Source organism: Lampetra planeri, chromosome 81 (genome assembly GCF_965212315.1).
Source record: "Lampetra planeri chromosome 81, kcLamPlan1.2.h2, whole genome shotgun sequence".
Classification (NCBI taxonomy): domain Eukaryota; kingdom Metazoa; phylum Chordata; class Hyperoartia; order Petromyzontiformes; family Petromyzontidae; genus Lampetra; species Lampetra planeri.
This window is the reverse complement of record NC_136185.1, coordinates 427,123-448,879: the sequence shown is the minus strand read 5'-3', so window position 1 is coordinate 448,879 and position 21,757 is coordinate 427,123. Positions and strand designations below refer to the sequence as shown.

General features: G+C 44.2%; 1 protein-coding gene and 1 pseudogene across 1 annotated transcript in view; one reads left to right on the top strand and one right to left on the bottom strand.

Moving 5' to 3' along the window:
- LOC144738284 (uncharacterized) overlaps window positions 1-21,757 on the top strand; it is a 432,396-nt pseudogene that overhangs the window by 331,405 nt on the left and 79,234 nt on the right.
- LOC144738272 (uncharacterized) overlaps window positions 1-21,757 on the bottom strand; it is a 32,085-nt gene that overhangs the window by 6,719 nt on the left and 3,609 nt on the right. Inside the window, exons 3-4 of the mRNA XM_078621285.1 lie at window positions 13,785-15,099; window positions 7,676-8,029 (exon numbers count right to left, since the gene is read on the bottom strand). Coding sequence (XP_078477411.1) covers window positions 7,676-8,029; window positions 13,785-15,099 — 1,669 coding nt within the window. The remainder of the gene's footprint in view (window positions 1-7,675; window positions 8,030-13,784; window positions 15,100-21,757) is intronic.

Here is a 21,757-nt window from a genome sequence, read left to right as displayed (position 1 = left end):
GCCTGCCTCCTAGTCCTCCTCTAACGGGCTAGGGGAGGCTATCTGGCCCGACACTGGTAAGTCGGGCCCGGTACCCTGAGTCCCAGACCAGCGCTGACAAGAGCACCGGCTCTGGATCTCGGGACCACGCCGCTGGCTCGGTCCTGTTCGGCCCTGATAAGGACGGCGAACCAGGGGAGTCCAGGGCTCTAGCTAAGACGTCTTCAGTCTTCACTGGTTAGCTTAACAAGAACCCCGAGCCCTCCGATACATCCCCTTTTATACCCAGCCCCCCGCTGAGGGGTGGGGCCCCCCCGGGTGCCTGGCGCGGACGTCGTAGAGAGCACCTCCCCGTGCACTCTCGTAGCCCCGCCCACTGTGTTTGTTTGCCATAAGCTGCCATGCATAACGGGCTCTCTCTCTAACACCCCTACACATTGATAGCAATTTACAGGCCATTGTAAATGTGCAAACTAACAACATGCACATTATTATGCAAGGAGATGCCTATCCGTATTCAAACGCACGCGAACAATGATGCAGTGAAATGCACATTACTATTGAGGCTTAAGCACAATGGCCACATGAAATTAGGTCTTTTAGATATGAGGAGCGTTACATCCGAGAATAAAAATTGAATGCAAGGAAGTTTATGAAGAAAATGCAAATGATTCTAGTTTGATTTCATAAATGGGAAAAATAATCTCAACCAGTGTGCGTAGCAAATGCAAACAAATAGAATGAAATAAACGAAACTAATGTCTTCACTACACTCATTAAACATGGGGCCACTATTTTAAATAATATTAATAATTCCAATAGTTTGGAGTGGAAACAGAGGGAATTAGAATTGAATGCGTATTTTTTCAAAAGTATAACGTACTTCAGTGTTGTGGGGCATCTAAGATTGTATCGTCAGGTAAACCTGTGAAAATAATCACAAAACCCCGCTACCCTAGTCTGCTACTGTGTGTATGCACATGGATCTGTACTGCTGTGTATGTCCACTCGTGTGTATAGTTACACTTGTTCATGTGGCTATGTACCTGCGTGTATGTGTGTGTAAAGGTATGTACAATCATTTGTTCGCCCATTTATTTGTGATGTCAAACGCAATCCCTGTGTACGTACACTGCTGTGTATGTATACTCGTGTGTGTATGCACACTCGTGTATGCATGTGCACCCGTGTGTGTATGTACAAAGCGGTGTGTATGCACATTCGTGTATGTATCTACACCTCTGTGTAAGTCCACTCGTGTGTGGGTGTGTGTACATGGGAGTGTATATGTGTACTCGTGTATTATTGTTATAATATTGTGTCGTACAAAGAATTGAGGGGCAACGTGTTAATGGATGCGGCATCACAACAGGGAATTGTAGCCATGTGTATGTACATGGGTGCGTACTGCTGTGTGTGTACATTCGTGTGCATGTGCACTCGTGTGTGTGTTTACACTCGTTCATGGACACGTGTGGGTCTGTACACGTGTGTATGTATGTACAATAGTGCGTGTTCGCACATTTGTGTGTGTATTGGAACGCAATCCCTGAGCATGCACACTGCTGTATACGTGCACATGTGTTTATGTATATTGCTGTGTGCAATTACACTGTGCATGTATCTACACCCCGATGCATTTACACTCATTTGTGCATCTATACATATGTGTTGTATGTATAGATGCACAAATGGGTGTACGCACTCGTGTATGCATGTGCACCCGTGTGTTTATGTACAAAGCCTTGTGTATGCACATTCGTGCATTTTCCTCCAGCACTGTGTATGTCCACTCGTGTGTGGGTGTGTGTACAAGGGAGTGTATATGTGGGGAGCGGTAGTGTAGCGGTTAGCGCGCTGAGCTATGAACCCGGCGACACGGGTTCGATTCCCGCTCACGGCCAACACCAGTGACGATTATCTGAACCGGTCCCGGGCCTCCCCTAGGTAGACTCAGCCTCAAATGAGTACCTGGTGCGGTGTGTAAACATTGCCACTGGGGAGACAAAGGCGGTCGGGCGTGGTGCTGGCCACCCACCCCCTCGTGTACCGTTGCGGCCTTCATAGGTGCTCGCTAACAGCACTTGCCCATACCGTCTGTTAAGACTATACGGGGGATCTTAATCTTTGTGTGTATAAAGCGGGGTGGATGCACATTCGTTCATTTTTCTTCAGCACTGTGTATGTCAACTCGTGTGTGGGTGTGTGTACAAGGGAGTGTGTATGTGTACTCGTGTAAGTATGTGTATTGGAACACACAACTTATTTTCATATTGTGTCGTACAAATAATTGAGGGGCAACGTGGTGATGAATGCGGCACCTCAACAGGGAACTACAGGGATGAGACTCCCCGCTCGTGGTGCTAAATTAATGAAAACAGCGCCACTGAGCGGACAGAGCCCCGCCCCTACAGCTCGTGCGTGTGACGTCATGAGTGTGACGTCATGAGTGTGATCAGCGGACAGCCACGATGCTGCCAGGTGAGGGTCAACTTGTGTGCTGGAGATGCTTCACCTGAAACTCGCCTCCACACGTGTTCGCTATGAACATTGTAGCAATAAGGGACGATTAGTCATCTTTAATATGTCAGGTCTTTATTGTTCTGCAAGTAAATTAACCTTCTTGGTTCTTTCGGTAAAGTCACGAAGAAGGGAAATAATAAAATAAAATAAATAATTTTGTAAAGTTATTTTTTTCTGTTTCAAATTATTTATTTTATTATTTAATAAAAATAAACCAATTAAAAAATTTTTATATTTTTTTTTTATTTTTATTATATTTTTTATTTCCCTTTTTCAATAAGGGACGATTAGTCATCTTTAACATGTCAGGTATTTATTGTTCTGCAAGTAAATTAAAGTTAAAACTCGTAGAAACACATGCACACTCGTGTGTGAATGCACACCGCTGTAGACAGTCGTGTTTATAAGCACACTTGTGTGTGTATTTCTACTCGTCCGTGTTTTTTTAAGGAAGGATATGGTTGAAATAACGTAACGTCAGTCATCTTAAAAACAATTCAGGTCTTTATTAATCTGCAAGAAAATTCACGTTAATACTCGTATTGAAATCTTTATTAAAACGCTTGCTCAAACAGGAAGGGACTAGGCAAATATTTCCCAATATGAATTCAACAGTTAAAACATATTCTTAACATCTAACACGTAAACGTCGATTTCCCCATTGACGTCCTTTTCGACTGAAGCCATTCGTCCAGAAGTCCAAGCCATCAAATACAAGAACAACGAACGTGCAATCCACGCACACTCTGAAACCTATTATTTTAAATTATTTTACTTATTAAACATTGATTAAAAAAAGTTCAAGAACATGTTTAAAATATTGAGCAAAGTTGTGATCACAGTATTTCTCCAACTTTAGCTCAACAAAACCACTTAACCACGAGAGAAAAATTAGAAATTGAACCACCATAAACCACTGCGCATCACACCACATCAACAAGTAATCTAATGTATAATTTTAACGACACATTCATTTACTTCCGCGATCTAATCCCAAAACCTCTATTATGGATGATATTGGTCCCGAAATCCGACGTGTTAAACTCGAGTGCATGTGTTTAATATTTTGGACGTGTTTTTATGGTAATTTCATTGAATATGGAGAGATTACCAGCGCCTCGCACACGCCCAGAGACAACGTGGGCCTCTGTGGTGGCTACGAGCCTTCCCTCCCAGGACATTGCTCACATCCACCACAGCGTTACCGTCCGTCACCGCGGATGAAGTAGCGGATTCTTTTTACAGAACTTTACTCGTGGCAGGGGAATGCCAAACAACAGGGGGCTCTTCTTCAGAGAAAAACAAACGAATCAAGGGGACGTGGGAGCGTGGCGTAAGGTGTGGAAAGCTGTAAGCGCCAGGCTACCGTGGGCTCACCTCCCAATCAACGGGAGTCGAGGAGTGGTGGTTGCTCATCCGAGTATAGTGGGATTATAATGTAGGAGGACATAGAAGGAATCTAACTCGACTCATATCCACCGAAGATGCATATAAGTCGAGTTAGGTTCCTTCTATGTCCTCCTACATTATAATCCAACTATACTCAGATGTATGCATATGTATGCAGATATTTATTTTCGAAACTAGGGACGGATCTGGGGGTGCGGGATTAGAATTGCACTATAATTATTATGATCGCATTGTGGTCGCATTATAATTTGCTGAATGTGCAATCTCAATGGATTGGAATAGCTATTTAACCGCACCATCCTAATCAAAACTCGTTGAGTAAATGTATTGTTCCAATGTACTTCTGCGTATACCATAAACCATTACATAGGAAACACTACAACAAGACGAGCACTCGTGTGTGCATGTACATGCGTTTGTGTGCATTTGTATGTAGGAACAAACGTGCGTGTTCGCAGTGGAACGCAATCCTAGTGTATGTACAATGCTTTGTATGTACACTCGTGTGTTTATGTACACTGCGTTGGATATCTGTATGTACACCCCTGTATATGCACACTCGTGTGTTTATGTCTACTCGTCCGAGTTTTTTTGAAAGAAAGGATATAACGAACGATCAGTTAAATTTCGATTTAAAGCTTTCGTGACTGCAGGGATTCATCTTCTTGGTTCTTTCGGTAAAGTCACGTCGAATGGAAACAATAAAAAATAATAAAATAAAATATAATAAAATAATTCTCACGACGTTTCGGCCACAACGCAAGCAGCCGTCATCAGGTGAAGACCAGGTCTGTCGGGGAGACAGCGTCTGAATGAAACAGCACAATGCTTGGAGCGTATATTTAAGCTGGGTTGGAAGGGGGGGAAGGTCGCCTTGACAAAATAATTTGCATATCAAGAGGGATTTAGCATATTTATGGGCATATTTATGGGAAATGCAGGTATGTGATTAGTTGTACTTATGCCCGTGCATTATGCAGGACTAGCATCATCAAAGGGAGGGGGTAGGGGTAGCATTAATAAAGGGAAGGAATGTTAATAGTATGTAGCTGCAGTAACTAAACAACCACGTAAAAAAATAAAGTATAAACTTCATAGTATCATCAGTATACTAAATATACTCTCCAATACGCTGAGCTACTAACAGTAAGTAATACATAACAATTCTACGTCGCAAAAAATATAATATGCTTCCAGCTAAACTTTTTTCCCTTACAGCACACAGGTCTACCCCGTACTATATGCTGCCATAGACAAACCCAACATTAAATTATATACTGTATTACTATACACCACCCTATACCCTAGAATAATAGAATATTATAATAATACATAGTGTAATATTACACTATTTATTATTCTATCCACCCTACTGTATATATGTAGCTGCAGTAACTAAACAACCGACGTTGCATTTCATGAACTTTACATTCAATTGTTATTTTTGAAATTACAATCTGCATATCTAGCAACAGAGCTTCTCTATCTTCTTGGTTCTTTCGGTAAAGTCACGTAGAAGGGAAATAATAAAATAAAAAAATAAAACATAATAAAATAATTCTCACGACGTTTCGGAGGCAACACAAGCTTCCGACTTCAGGTGGAACCGTCACAGCACGATCGCTGTATCAAGTAAGAGAAATTTCAAGAAAACAGTCCTTGCATATATACTGGTTGAGGGTGGGAGGATATTATTATTGTGAGGTTCGGTGCGGCTGAATAACGCTGTTAGGAATGAGCCTCTGTTGTGTAGACTGGTTGAACTCGGAGGTTCCAAGAGTTTGCATATCAATAGGAATTTAGCATATTTATGGGAAATGCATATAGGGGATTAGTCATTACTTGTGGATTCTGGCTTTTGAGCTTAATCCTGAATACGTATATTCATCTCAACGCATAATTCGCGTTAATTTGCTAATATTCACCCTGCAATTTGCTGCAAACTGATGCCAGTTCAAAGGCGTTACCAGGGAAATGCAGTATTAAAATTGTGATTTGGACTTTGAGGTGCAAATTTATACCGTGCTGACTTTGTTTTATAAAAATATTGAAGTACTTGTGTTGATATGAGCGCGTCAGAACAATCAAGGTGATTTGTTTAATTTAATCCACGAAAATTATTACGATTGCTGTCATACACTTTTATTGATAATCGAAATGGTATCGCTTGTAAGCGTGTGTGTATTTACACTGCTGTGTAAGTACACTTGGAGAACAGTAGTGTAGCTGTTTGTTTGTACAAAGCGGTGTGTATGCACATTCGTCTATGTATATACACTGCTATGTCCACTCGTGTGTGGGTGTGTGTTTCGTACAAAGAATTGAGGGCAACGTGGTGATGAATGCGGCACCACAACAGGGAACTACAGGGATGAGACTCCCCGCTCGTGGTGCTAAATTAATGAAAACAGCGCCACTGAGCGGACAGAGCCCCGCCCCTACAGCTCGTGCGTGTGACGTCATGAGTGTGACGTCATGAGTGTGATCAGCGGACAGCCACGATGCTGCCAGGTGAGGGTAAACTTGTGTGCTGGAGATGCTTCACCTGAAACTCGCCTCCACACGTGTTCGCTATGAACATTGTAGCAATAAGGGACGATTAGTCAGCTTTAACATGTCAGTTCTTTATTAATCTGCAAGAAAATTCACGTTAATACTCGTATCGAAATCTTTATTAATACGCTTGCTCAAACAGGAAGGAACTGGGCAAATTATTTCCCAATTTCAACAGTTAAAACATATTCTTAAAATCTAACACGTAACGTCCTTTTCGACTGAAGCCAGAAGTCCAAGCCATTAAACACAAGAACAACGAACGTGCAATCCACGCACACTCTGAAACCTATTATTTTAAGTTATTTTACTTATTAAACATTGATAAAAAAAAAATTAAAATATTGAGCAAAGTTGTGATCACAGTATTTCTCCACCTTTAGCTCAACAAAACCACTTAACCACGAGAGTAAAATTAGAAATTGAACCACCACACAACCACTGCGCTTCACAACACATCAACAAGTAGTCCGATAGGACTACAAAGCACCACCTTAACGTGACGAAGTCTAGAATAAACTTTAACACGCAATTAGCTGTGAGAAGATGACATGGCACCTTCTACCATAAACACCACACATTTAACAGTCCCGATGATACAACCACCAGACGAAGCAACGCATCTATAGAAGTATAACATTGTTGTCATCCTGAAATAAGTGAACACTTCTTGAACTTAAAAGGAATACGTTCATCTGAACACATTATAGAGCATTCATAACATCACTCCAGCTCGGAGTACTGGAAATCACTGAAAAATATATCTAAGAGACACGAATATACACAGGGCAACAGTTAACAGATGTACTCAATACGTTTGAGTCTTCAGCCACTCCACTACATCCAGCCATCTCTCCGGATCCAACTTCATGGGGTCGAAAGTGGAATTGTCGTTAGCGCTGATTACATCCACTACATCTAGCCGTCTCTCAGGATCCAACTGCATGGGGTCGAAAGATGAATTGTCGTCAGGACTCATTATATCCGCTACATTCAACGATCTCTCAGGATCCGCCTGCCTCGGTTCGAAAGATGCATTTTTTTCAGGACTCATTGCAGCACTTTGAATTTCACTATTTGATTTCACTTCCCTATCATTGCGGATTTTCTGATGCTTGTTTCGGGGTGATGACTGTGAACATGTCCTCTTCCTCGTAGAGCAATTTAATGGCTTTTCACACGAGTGCGTTTTCTGGTGCCTGTGAAGAGCTGACTTCCATGCAAATGCCTTCCCACAAAGAGAGCATTTGAATTGCTTCTCGCCCGTGTGTGTTTTCTGGTGAGTGTTAAGATTGGATTTCTGAGCAAATGCCTTCCCACAAACAGCGCACTTGAATGGCTTCTCGCCCGTGTGTGTTTTCTGGTGAGTGTTAAGATTTAATTTATCCGCAAATGCCTTCCCACACACAGCGCAATTGAATGGCTTCTCGCCCGAGTGTGTCTTCTGGTGACTGTGAAGAGATGACTTCCATGCAAATGCCTTCAAACAAACAGTGCAATTGAACGGCTTCTCGCCCGTGTGTGTTTTCTGGTGCCTTTGAAGATATGACTTCCATAAAAATGCCTTCAAACAAACAGAGCAATTGAACGGCTTCTGGCCCGTGTGTGCGTGGCGCTGTGGAGAGTTTATCTGCTCCATGTGACTGATTCTTCAGAGCAGAGTAACAGTCGCGGTGTTGTTGAGAGTTAAAGGCACCCTCTAAGCTGCGTGAATGTCTGGCTCAAATCGCCAAAAGGCAAACTCTCACTAACGTCTAACCGACACACATTAACGTCTCGTAAGTCGGGCTACACGCGACTACCAGTTTTATCCACTAACGAAGACACTTACTTGTTGATGCACGGCGTGTCGATGTCCCTGTAACCCGTCTGAAGAGATCGCCACGAACTCTCCCAGTCGCCAGGCAATCGGGCTCGCCAGGCTGGGTCTCGCAGGAGAAGGATAATCTGCAGAGCGAGGAGTTGCGCGTCTATCCTCAGCGAAATCCCTCTCGAAATGGTCTTGAGGTCTGATTTTAAGCCCCTTATAACTCCCCTCTAGCATACAAATCCTTTGTTCTCGTCTGGGCATATCATGGACTTTGCATTCAATTGTTAATTTTTACATTAACAATCCGCATATGTAGCAACATAGCTTAGCGAATCTGGCCATTGTAATTGAACCTTAATATGTATGTACTTCGCACTGCATAATTGTACACTTCCGTTTGAATAAAGATTTACATATCCATGCATAATTCCGTGCTTCGTGTTAATTTGCCAACATTCACCCGACAATGTCCTTTAAACTGATGCAAGTTTAGAGAATTTAACATCGACATAGAGTCTGAAGTATCAAAATGCTGATGTCCAGTTCGATTTGGACTAAGAGGTGCAAATGCATACTGTACTGACTTTGTTTTATAAAAACATATTTAAGTATTTGTGTTGATATGAGCGCGTCAGTAAATCAATGTGATTTGTTTAATTTAATTCACGACAATTATTACGATTGCTGTCAAACACTTTTATTGATAATCGAAATGGTATCGCTTGTAAGCGTGTGTGAGCAATGTCTTTCTCCAACTTTAGCTCAACAAGACCACTTAACAACGAGAGTAAAATCAGCAATTGAAACACCTCACAACCAATGCGCATCACACCACATCAACAAGTAATCCGATAGGACTACGAAGCACCACCTTTACGTGACAAAGTTTGGAATAAACAAGACAGCACGCTCACATCATTTGCTGTGCAACAATTACAACACATGCCACCTTCTAGCATAAGCACCAGCCATTACAGCAGGGAACTGTAGCCATGTGTATGTACATGGGTGTGTACTTCTCTGTGGGTACATTCGTGTGCATGTGCACTCGTGTGTGTATTTACACTCGTTCATGGACACGTGTGGGTCTGTACACGTGTGTATGTATGTACAATCGTGTGTGCTCGCATATTTGTGTGTGTTAAAACGCAATCCCTGAGCATGCACACTGCTGTATACGTGCACATGTGTTTATAAACATTGCTGTGTGCAATTACACTGTGCATGTGTAATGTAGTAACTCGGCGGGAGACGACTTCACGGGTAGCACACTCTTTTATTGAACCAACTATATTTACACGGGTGACCAACACCCACTTAGCTACACGGGTGACCAACACCCACTTAGCAACACGGGTGACCAACACTCACTTAGCTACTCGGGTGACCAACACCCACTGGGTTACTCGGGTGACCAACACCCACTTAGCTACTCGGGCGACCAACGCCCACTTAGCTACTCGGGTGACCAACACCCACTCAGTTTCTCGGGTGGCTAACACCAGCCTAACCCTACCCAGTCCTCCGGGCTACACCGACACGGGCTCTTACGCCCCGTAGCCTCTCGGAACACACCCAGCCGGGGTGTCCGTCTCGACCCTGGGTCCCACAGTCCCGACCCACATGGGCGTCGGACCACGGGTCCCACAATCTCGCCTTCGAGCCACACAGGGCCCCGGTCCCGATAAGGACGGCGGGACTAGGGGTCTCGGGCCCTACTCCTTCCACTCCGTCTTCGATCTTCAACTGGTTAAACAACCACGAGTGCTCTCGCGCGTCACCCTTTATACCCCTCCTGCGGACGTCGCTGAGAGCACCTATCCCATTCGACCAATCACCGGGCGCTGGCTACGATCCTCTTTTCCCCACCTCGTGTCAGCGCGCCTCAACACCCACGCCGCGCCGCCCGTCATCCCTCACTCCCGGCGCGCGCGTCCACACCACGCCCACATCGCGTGCCCAACCCCGCACCTCGTGCCGCCCCGTGATCCATCACTGTCGGCGCACGTCAACACCACCACTACATATGCATGTGCACCCGTGTGTGTATGTACAAAGCGGTGTCTATGCACATTCGTGAATTTTTCCTACAGCACTGTGTATGTCCACTCGTGTGTGGGTGTGTGTACAAGGGAGTGTATATGTGGGGAGCGGTGGTGCAGCGGTTAGCGCGCTGCGCTGTGAACCCGGCAACACGGGTTCGATTCCCGCTCACGGCCAACACCAGTGACGATTATCTGAACCGGTCCCGGGCCTCCATCTTGGTCGACTCAGCCTCAAATGAGTACCTGGTGGGGAGACAAAGGCGGTCGGGCGTGGTGCTGGCCACCCACCCCCTCGTGTACCGTTGCGGCCTTCATAGGTGCTCGCTAACTTGCCCCTACAGTCTGTTAAGGCTATAGGGAGATCTTTATCTTTGTGTGTACAAAGCGGGGTGGATGCACATTCGTGCATTTTTCTCCACCGCTGTGTATGTCCACTCGTGTGTGTGTACAAGGGAGTGTACTCGTGTAAGTATGTGTATTGGAACACGCAACTTATTTTCATATTGTGTCGTACAAAGAATTGAGGGCAACGTGGTAATGAATGCGGCACCACAACAGGGAACTACAGGGATGAGACTCCCCGCTCGTGGTGCTAAATTAATGAAAACAGCGCCACTGAGTGTCTACCTGGCAGGAGAATGCCAAACAACAGGGGGCTCTTCTTCAGAGAAAAACAAACGAATCAAGGGGACGTGGGAGCGTGGCGTAAGGTGTAGAAAGCTGTAAGCGCCAGGCTACCGTGGGCTCACCTCCCAATTAACGGGAGTCGAGGAGTGGTGGTTGCTCATGCATCCACCGAAGATGCATATAATTCGAGTTAGATTCCTTCTATGTCCTCCTACATTATAATCCAACTATACTCAGATGTATCAAGATATATTTATTTACGAAACTAGGGACGGATATGCGAACTGGGGGTGAGGGATTAAATTGCCCTATAATTATTAGGATCGCATTGTGGTCGCATTATAATTTGCTGAATGTGCAATCTCAATGGATTGGAATAGCTATTTAACCGCACCATCCTAATCAAAACTCGTTGAGTAAATGTATTGTTCCAATTGTAAGCATTCGTTTCTCTGTTAGATCAAGTAACATGTTATTCATCATCATCATCACGATCAATGGGCAAAGGGCGCGTAGGTGTGCAGTGCACATTTTGCACTCCTGCGTATACCATAAACCATTAAATAGGAAACACTACAACAAGACGAGCAACTCGTGTGTGCATGTACATGTATTTGTGTGCATATGTATGTAGGAACAAACGTGCGTGTTCGCAGTGGAACGCAATCCTAGTTGACGTACAATGCTTTGTATGTGCACTCGTGTGTTTATGTACACTGCGTTGCATATCTGTATGTACACCCCTGTATATGCACATTCGTGTGTATATGTATGCACATTCGTCTATGTATATACACTGCTATGTCCGCTCGTGTGTGGGTGTGTGTACAAGGGAGTGTATATGTGTACCCGTGTAAGTATGTGTAGTGGAGCACACAACTTATTTTCATATTGTGTCGTACAAAGAATTGAGGGCAACGTGGTGATGAATGCGGCACCACAACAGGGAACTACAGGGATGAGACTCCCCGCTCGTGGTGCTAAATTAATGAAAACAGCGCCACTGAGCGGACAGAGCCCCGCCCCTACAGCTCGTGCGTGTGACGTCATGAGTGTGACGTCATGAGTGTGATCAGCGGACAGCCACGATGCTGCCAGGTGAGGGTCAACTTGTGTGCTGGAGATGCTTCACCTGAAACTCGCCTCCACACGTGTTCGCTATGAACATTGTAGCAAAAAGGGACGATTAGTCATCTTTAACATGTCAGGTCTTTATTGTTCTGCAAGCAAATTAAAGTTAAAACTCGTAGAGACACATGCACACTCGTGTGTGAATGCACACCGCTGTATAGACAGTCGTGTTTATAAGCACACTTGTGTGTGTATGTCTACTCGTCCGTGTTTTTAAGGAAGGATATGGTTGAAATAAGGTACGATCAGTCATCTTTAAAAACAATTCAGGTCTTTATTAATCTGCAAGAAAATTCACGTTAACACTCGTATCGAAATATTTATTAATACGCTTGCTCAAACAGGAAGGAACTGGGCAAATTATTTCCCAATTTCAACAGTTAAAACATATTCTTAAAATCTAACACGTAAACGTCGATTTCCCCATTGACATCCTTTTCGACTGAAGCCATTCGTCCAGAAGTCCAAGCCATCAAACACAAGAACAACGAACGTGCAATCCAGGCACACTTTGAAACCTATTATTAAGTTATTTATTTATTACACAATGATAAAAAAAAATTCAAGAACATGTTTAAAATATAGAGCAAAGTTGTGATCACAGTATTTCTCCAACTTTAGCTAAACAAAACCACTTAACCACGAGAGTAAAATTAGAAATTGAACCACCACACAACCACTGCGCTTCACAACACATCAACAAGTAGTCCGATAGGACTACAAGGCACCACCTTAACGTGACGACGTCTAGAATAAACTTCAACACGCAATTAGCTGTGAGAAGATGCACATAAACACCACACATTTACCAGTCCCGATGATACAACCACCAGACGAAGCAACGCATCTATAGAAGTATAACATTGTTGTAATCCTGAAATAAGTGAACACTTCTGGAACTTAAAAGGAATACGTTCATCTGAACACATTATAGAGCATTCACAACATCACTCTATTTCGATTTAAAGCTTTCGTGACTGCAGGGATCAATCTTCTTGGTTCTTTTGGTAAAGTCACGTAGAAGTGAAGTAATAAAATAATAAAAATAAAACATAACGACTTTTCGGCCATAACGCAAGCAGCCATCTTCAGGTGGAGAATAGGTCTGTCAAGTAGACAGAGTCTGAATGACTACTTGACAGACCTGTTCTCCACCTGAATACGGCTGCTTGCGTTGTGGCCGAAACATCAATCTAGCTTGGAGTACTGCAAATCACGGAAATAATATTTCGTACCTTATTAACTGATCTAACAGAGACACAAACATGCACATTCCAGGACTTCAAGAGTTAACAGAAGTACTCAAAACTTTGACTCTCCAGCCATTCCAGCAGACATCTCTCAGTATCCACCTGCATGGGGTCGAAAGAGGAATTGTCGTCAGGGCTCATTACATCCAGCAACCTCTCAGGATCCAACTGCATGAGATCGAAAGAGGAATTGTTGGCAGGACTCATGACATCCACTACATCTAGGCATCTCTCAGGATCCACCTGTATAGGAACGAAAGATGCATTTTTTTCAGGACTCATTGCAGCACTTTGCATTACACCTTTTGATTCCACTTCCCTATCATTCCGGATCTTCTGATGCTTGTTTCGTGGAGATGACCGTGAACATGTTCTCTCCCTCGGAGAGCAATTTAATGGCTTTTCACCCGAGTGCGTTTTCTGGTGCCTGTGAAGATCTGACTTCCTTACAAATGCCTTCGCACAAAGAGAGCATTTGAATGGCTTCTCGCCCGAGTGTGTCTTCTGGTGAGTGTTAAGATTGGATTTCTGTGAAAATGTCTTCCCACACACAGAGAAATTGAATGGCTTCTCACCAGAGTGTGTTTTTTGGTGAGTGTTAAGATGTGATTTCTGTGAAAATGCCTTCCCACACACAGAGCACTTGAATGGCTTCTCACCAGAGTGTGTTTTCTGGTGAGTGTTAAGATTGGATTTCAGTGAAAATGTCTTCCCACACACAGAGCAATTGAATGGCTTCTCGCCCGTGTGTGTCTTCTGGTGAGTGTTAAGATTGGGTTTCAGTGAAAATGTCTTCCCACACACAGCGCACTTGAATGGCTTCTCGCCCGTGTGTGTCTTCTGGTGAGTGTTAAGATTGGATTTCTGTGAAAATGTCTTCCCACACACAGAGAAATTGAATGGCTTCTCACCAGAGTGTGTTTTCTGGTGAGTGTTAAGATGTGATTTCTGTGAAAATGCCTTCCCACACACAGAGCACTTGAATGGCTTCTCACCAGAGTGTGTTTTCTGGTGAGTGTTAAGATTGGATTTCAGTGAAAATGTCTTCCCACACACAGAGCAATTGAATGGCTTCTCGCCAGAGTGTGTTTTCTGGTGAGTGTTAAGATGTGATTTCTGTGAAAATGCCTTCCCACACACAGAGCACTTGAATGGCTTCTCACCAGAGTGTGTTTTCTGGTGAGTGTTAAGATTGGATTTCTGTGAAAATGCCTTCCCACACACAGAGCACTTGAATGGCTTCTCACCAGAGTGTGTTTTCTGGTGAGTGTTAAGATTGGATTTCAGTGAAAATGTCTTCCCACACACAGAGCAATTGAATGGCTTCTCGCCCGTGTGTGTCTTCTGGTGAGTGTTAAGATTGGATTTCAGTGAAAATGTCTTCCCACACACAGCGCACTTGAATGGCTTCTCGCCCGTGTGTGTCTTCTGGTGAGTGTTAAGATTGGATTTCTGTGAAAATGTCTTCCCACACACAGAGAAATTGAATGGCTTCTCACCAGAGTGTGTTTTCTGGTGAGTGTTAAGATGTGATTTCTGTGAAAATGCCTTCCCACACACAGAGCACTTGAATGGCTTCTCACCAGAGTGTGTTTTCTGGTGAGTGTTAAGATTGGATTTCAGTGAAAATGTCTTCCCACACACAGAGCAATTGAATGGCTTCTCACCAGAGTGTGTTTTCTGGTGAGTGTTAAGATTTGATTTCAGTGAAAATGCCTTCCCACACACAGAGCACTTGAATGGCTTCTCGCCCGTGTGTGTCTTCTGGTGCCTGTGAAGATATGACTTCCATGAAAATTCCTTCAAACAAACAGAGCAATTGAACGGCTTCTCGCCCGTGTGTGCGTGGCGCTGTGGAGAGTTTATCTGCTCCATGTGACTGATTCTTCAGAGCAGAGTAACAGTCGCGGGTGTTGTTGAGAGTTAAAGGCACCCTCTAAGCTGCGTGCATGTCTGGCTCAAATTGCCAAAAAGCAAACTCTCACTAACGTCTAACCGACACACAGTAACGTATCGTAAGTCGGGCTACACGCGACTACCAGTTTTATCCACTAACGAAGACACTTACTTGTTGATGCACGGCGTGTCGATGTCCCTGTAACCCGTCTGAGGAGATCGCCACGAACTCTCTCAGTCGCCAGGCAATCGTGCTCGCCAGGCTGGGTCTCGCAGGAGAAGGGTAATCTGCAGAGCGAGGAGTTGCGCGTCTATCCTCAGTGAAATCCCTCTCGAAATGGTCTTGAGGTCTGATTTTAAGCCCCTTATAACTCCCCTCTAGCATACAAATCCTTTGTTCTCGTCCTGGCCTATCATGGACTTTGCATTCAATTGTTAATTTTTACATTAACAATCCGCATATGTAGCAACATAGCTTAGCGAATCTGTCCATTGTAATTTAACCTTAATACGTATGTACATCCTACTGCGTAATTGTACACTTCTGTTTGAATAATTACATACATCTCCATGCATAATTCCGTGCTTCCTGTGAATTTGCTAATATTCACCCGACAATGTCCTCTAAACTGCAGGGATTCATCTTCATGGTTCTTTCGGTAAAGTCACGTAGAAGGGAAGTAATACAATAATAAAAATAAAACATAATACAATAATTCTCACGACGGAAGAGATGGAGGACGAGACAAAGGAGGAGGTGGAGGAGGTGCAGGTGGTGGAGGTGGTGATGCAGGCTCGTGAAGGACGCTACTGGGCAGTTGGAGGCAGTCGCCCTCCAACAACAACGGAGGGCGGAGGAGCGACGCTCACAACAACGAGCGGAACGCCGGGTGGCTAAAGCACATCAAGTTTGTACAGTAGGGGGCACAGGTGGTGCATCAGCCAGTCATCTCGGTCATCTCGGTCAGTCGACCCGTGGCACCTGCTGGGTCTGCCCCGTAACCTCCTGCCGTCTGGCGTTCGACACTTCACGTGGTAGCCTCAAGGTGCACGTGGCCTGGCACAAGCGTCGTGGTGACGTCACCGCCACTTAGTGGCGAATGGCGGTTATTGTTGTTGTTGTTGATGCAGGGAGAGAAGAGGAAGCGAGGGGGCCTTGCTCGCGTGGCGAGAGCGATCACCTCACTCCCCCGCCGCGTGCTGCTTTGTGGTGGCATGTCCACCACACAGTAGGGGTGGTTGTTGTGGTCGTGGATCGCTGCCAACCATGACCACTATCACCAGACTACCCACCCACCCCGTGACACATCCCAGGCACACACCCACACACCCCGTGATACACGTCACACACACACACCACATGGTTCTCCCCCCGGAGAGACGGTGCCACTGGGACCACAGCTGTGGAAGGAATCTGAGCAGCAGATGCCAGGACTACGGTGGAGAACGACTGCTATCAAGACACCTCACACAACAAACACACACGGGACTAGCCTAAAAAAACTAGCCGGCCCCATCTTGGACTAATAGGTGCAAGTTAATACTGTTCTGAACCTGTTTAATAAACATATTTAAGGACACTCGTGTTGAGCATGGTGCTTTTAGCAAACGAGTGTGTTTTGTTATAATTTCTGTCATAAACTTTGAATAATCATCTGAATGGTTTAGCTTGTAAGCGTGGTTCATAATAACGTTACGGAAAAAAAAAATCGTCATCTTCTAGTCTGTAACATACGACCTTCCGTGTGTATATACACCAGTGTGTATGTGTTTAATATTTTGCAAGTGTTTAAATTTTGTGACGAGTTTTTTTGGTAATTGCGTTGACTATTGAGGGGTTACCAGCCCCTCGCACCCGTCCAAAGACCTCGTGGGCCACTGTGGTGGCTACGAGCCTTCCCTCCGGGACATTGCTCACATCCACCACAGCGTTACCGTTCAACACCGTCAATGAAGGAAGGGGGTTGTTTTAGCAAAACTTTACTCGTGGCAGGGGATTGGCAAACAACAGGGAGTGCCTCCTTCTGATAAACAAAAAACGAATGAAGGGGCGTGGGAGCGTGGCGTAAGGTGTGGAAAGCTGTAAGTCACAGGTATCAATCGAATTGGGTCAATGACATCAGCACACGAATGGTGGGGTCGTTTGGAATGATGTTGCATTGATGAAAGATTAAGTTCTCCGACGTTGCATTTCATGAACTTTACATTAAATTGTTATTTTTGGAATTTAAATCTGCATATCTAGCTATTAGCTTCTGTAATCTGGCTATTAAGCTTAATCCTGAATACGTATATGCGTTAATTTGCTAATATTCACCCTGCAATGTGCTGCAAACTGCTGCCAGTTCAAAGGCGTTACCAGGGAAATGCAGACTGAAGTATTTTTGTCATACACTTTTAATGATAATCGAAATGGCATCGCTTGTAAGCGTGTGTGTATTTACACTGCTGTGTAAGTACACTTGACTTTGACTCGTGTGTGTGTACACGTGTTTGTTGTAAGCATTGTACAGTTAACGAACGCTTAGATAACTTTAAAAAATTAGATTTTTATTAATCTGCAAAACACTATTGACGTTAATATTGCTGTGCATGCACACTCGCGTGTGTGTAGAGGTAGTGTAGTGGTTAGCGCACAGCTCAATTCTCGGTCACGTTAAATTCATGCTCACGGCCAACACCAGGGAATGTGGCCCAACAGTCGGTGGCAGACGCCATGTAAGGCGACAAGTGCCTTCAGTGTGTGCGAGTGTTCGAGAACGCGGAGGCTCAGGTGTGAATGTCGGGATGAAGGGGTCATCCTGCGGCGTATCGCGAGCGTATCGGGTGGTCCCATGAAGGGGCGTGGGAGCGTGGCGTAAGGTGTGGAAAGCTGTAAGTCACAGGTATCAATCGAATTGGGTCAATGACATCAGCACACGAATGGTGGGGTCGTTTGGAATGATGTTGCATTGATGAAAGATGAAGTTCTCGACGTTGCATTTCATGAACTTTACATTCAATTGTTATTTTTGGAATTTACAATCTGCATATCTAGCAACAGAGCTTCTCTATCTTCTTGGTTCTTTCGGTAAAGTAACGTAGAAGGGAAATAATAAAATAAAATAAATAAAACATAATAAATTAATTCTCACGACGTTTCGGAGGCAACACAAGCTTCCGTCTTCAGGTGGAACCGTCACAGCACGATAGCTGTATCAAGTAAGAGAAATTTCAAGAAAACAGTCCTTGTATATATATACTGGTTGAGGGTGGGAGGATATTATTATTGTGAGGTTCGATGCGGCTGAAACACGCTGTTAGGAATGAGCCTTTGTTGTGTAGGCTGGTTGAACTCGGAGGTTCCAAGAGTTTGCATATCAAGATGAATTTAGCATATTTATGGGAAATGCAGATATGGGATTAGTCATTACTTGTGGAATCTGGCAATTGAGCTTAATCCTGAATACGTATATTCATGTCACCGCATAATTCACGTTAATTTGCTAATATTCACCCTGCAATGTGCTGCAAACTGCTGCCTGTTCAAAGGCGTTACCAGGCAGATGCAGACTGTAGTATTAAAATTGTGATTTGGACTTTGAGGTGCAGGTTTATACCATGCTGACTTTGTTTTATAAAAATATTGAAGCACTTGTGTTGATATGAGCGCGTCAGAACAATCAAGGTGATTTGTTTAATTTAATCCACGAAAATTATTACGATTGCTGTCATACACTTTTAATGATAATCGAAATGGTATCGCTTGTAAGCGTGTGTGTATTTACACTGCTGTGTAAGTACACTTGGGGAGCGGTAGTGTAGCTGTTTGTATGTACAAAGCGGTGTGTATGCACATTCGTCTATGTATATACGCTCGTGTGTGGGTGTGTGTTTCGTACAAATAATGGAGGGCAACGTGGTGATGTATGCGGCACCACAACAGGGAACTACAGGGATGAGACTCCCCGCTCGTGGTGCTAAATTAATGAAAACAGCGCCACTGAGCGGACAGAGCCCCGCCCCTACAGCTCGTGCGTGTGACGTCATGAGTGTGACGTCATGAGTGTGATCAGCGGACAGCCACGATGCTGCCAGGTGAGGGTAAACTTGTGTGCTGGAGATGCTTCACCTGAAACTCGCCTCCAAACGTGTTCGCTATGAACATTGTAGCAATAAGGGACGATTAGTCATCTTTAACATGTCAGGTCTTTATTAATCTGCAAGAAAATTCACGTTAATACTCGTATCGAAATCTTTATTAATACGCTTGCTCAAACAGGAAGGAACTGGGCAAATTATTTCCCAATCTCAACAGTTAAAACATATTCTTAAAATCAAACACGTAACGTCTTTTTCGACTGAAGCCAGAAGTCCAAGCCATTAAACACAAGAACAACGAACGTGCAATCCACGCACACTCTGAAACCTATTATTTTAAGTTATTTTACTTATTAAACATTGATAAAAAAAATTTAAAATATTGAGCAAAGTTGTGATCACAGTATTTCTCCACCTTTAGCTCAACAAAACCACTTAACCACGAGAGTAAAATTAGAAATTGAACCACCACACAACCACTGCGCTTCACAACACATCAACAAGTAGTCTGATATGACTACAAAGCACCACCTTAACGTGACGAAGTCTAGAATAAACTTTAACACGCAATTAGCTGTGAGAAGATGACATGGCACCTTCTACCATAAACACCACACATTTAACAGTCCCGATGATACAACCACCAGACGAAGCAACGCATCTATAGAAGTATAACATTGTTGTCATCCTGAAATAAGTGAACACTTCTTGAACTTAAAAGGAATACGTTCATCTGAACACATTATAGAGCATTCATAACATCACTCCAGCTCGGAGTACTGGAAATCACTGAAAAATATATCTAAGAGACACGAATATACACAGGGCAACAGTTAACAGATGTACTCAATACGTTTGAGTCTTCAGCCACTCCACTACATCCAGCCATCTCTCCGGATCCAACTTCATGGGGTCGAAAGTGGAATTGTCGTTAGCGCTGATTACATCCACTACATCTAGCCGTCTCTCAGGATCCAACTGCATGGAGTCGAAAGATGAATTGTCGTCAGGACTCATTGCAGCACTTTGAATTTCACTATTTGATTTCACTTCCCTATCATTGCGGATTTTCTAATGCTTGTTTCGGGGTGATGACTGTGAACATGTCCTCTTCCTCGTAGAGCAATTTAATGGCTTTTCACACGAGTGCGTTTTCTGGTGCCTGTGAAGAGCTGACTTCCATGCAAATGCCTTCCCACAAAGAGAGCATTTGAATTGCTTCTCGCCCGTGTGTGTTTTCTGGTGATTGTGTAGAATTGATTTCTGTGCAAATGCCTTCAAACAAACAGAGCACTTGAATGGCTTCTCGCCCGTGTGTGTCTTCTGGTGATCGTTAAGAATTGATTTCCGAGCAAATGCATTCCCACACACAGCGCAATTGAATGGCTTCTCGCCCGAGTGTTTTCTGGTGACTGTTAAGATTTGATTTATCCGCAAATGCCTTCCCACACACAGCGCAATTGAATGGCTTCTCGCCCGAGTGTGTTTTCTGGTGACTGTTAAGAGTTGATTTCTGCGCAAATGCCTTCGAACAAACAGAGCACTTGAATGGCTTCACGCCCGTGTGTGTTTTCTGGTGAGTTTTTAGATTTGATTTCTGAGCAAATGCCTTCCCACACACAGCACACTTGAACTGCTTCTCGCCCGAGTGTGTTTTCTGGTGAGTGTTAAGATTTGATTTATCCGCAAATGCCTTCCCACACACAGCGCAATTGAATGGCTTCTCGCCCGAGTGTGTCTTCTGGTGACTGTGAAGAGATGACTTCCATGCAAATGCCTTCAAACAAACAGAGCAATTGAACGGCTTCTCGCCCGTGTGTGCGTGGCGCTGTGGAGAGAGTATCTGCTCCATGTGACTGATTCTTCAGAGCAGAGTAACAGTCGCGGGTCTTGTTGAGAGTTAAAGGCACCCTCTAAGCGGCGTGGATGTCTGTCTCAAATCGCCAAAAAGCAAACTCTCACTAACGTCTAACCGACACACAGTAACGTCTCGTAAGTCGGGCTACACGCGACTACCAGTTTATCCACTAACGAAGACACTTACTTGTTGATGCACGGCGTGTCGATGTCCCTGTAACCCGTCTGAAGAGATCGCCACGAACTCTCCCAGTCGCCAGGCAATCGGGCTCGCCAGGCTGGGTCTCGCAGGAGAAGGGTAATCTGCAGAGCGAGAAGTTGCGCGTCTATCCTCAGCGAAATCCCTCTCGAAATGGTCTTGAGGTCTGAATTTAAGCCCTTATAACTCCCCTCTAGCATCCAAATCTTTTGTTCTCGTCTTGGCCTATCATGGACTTTGCATTCAAATGTTATTTTTTACATTAACAATTCGCATATGTCGCAGCATAGCTTAGCAAGTCTGGCCATTGCAATTAAACCTTAATACGTATGTACTTCGCACTGCATAATTGTACGCTTCCGTTTGAATTAAGATTTACATCTCCATGCATAAGTCC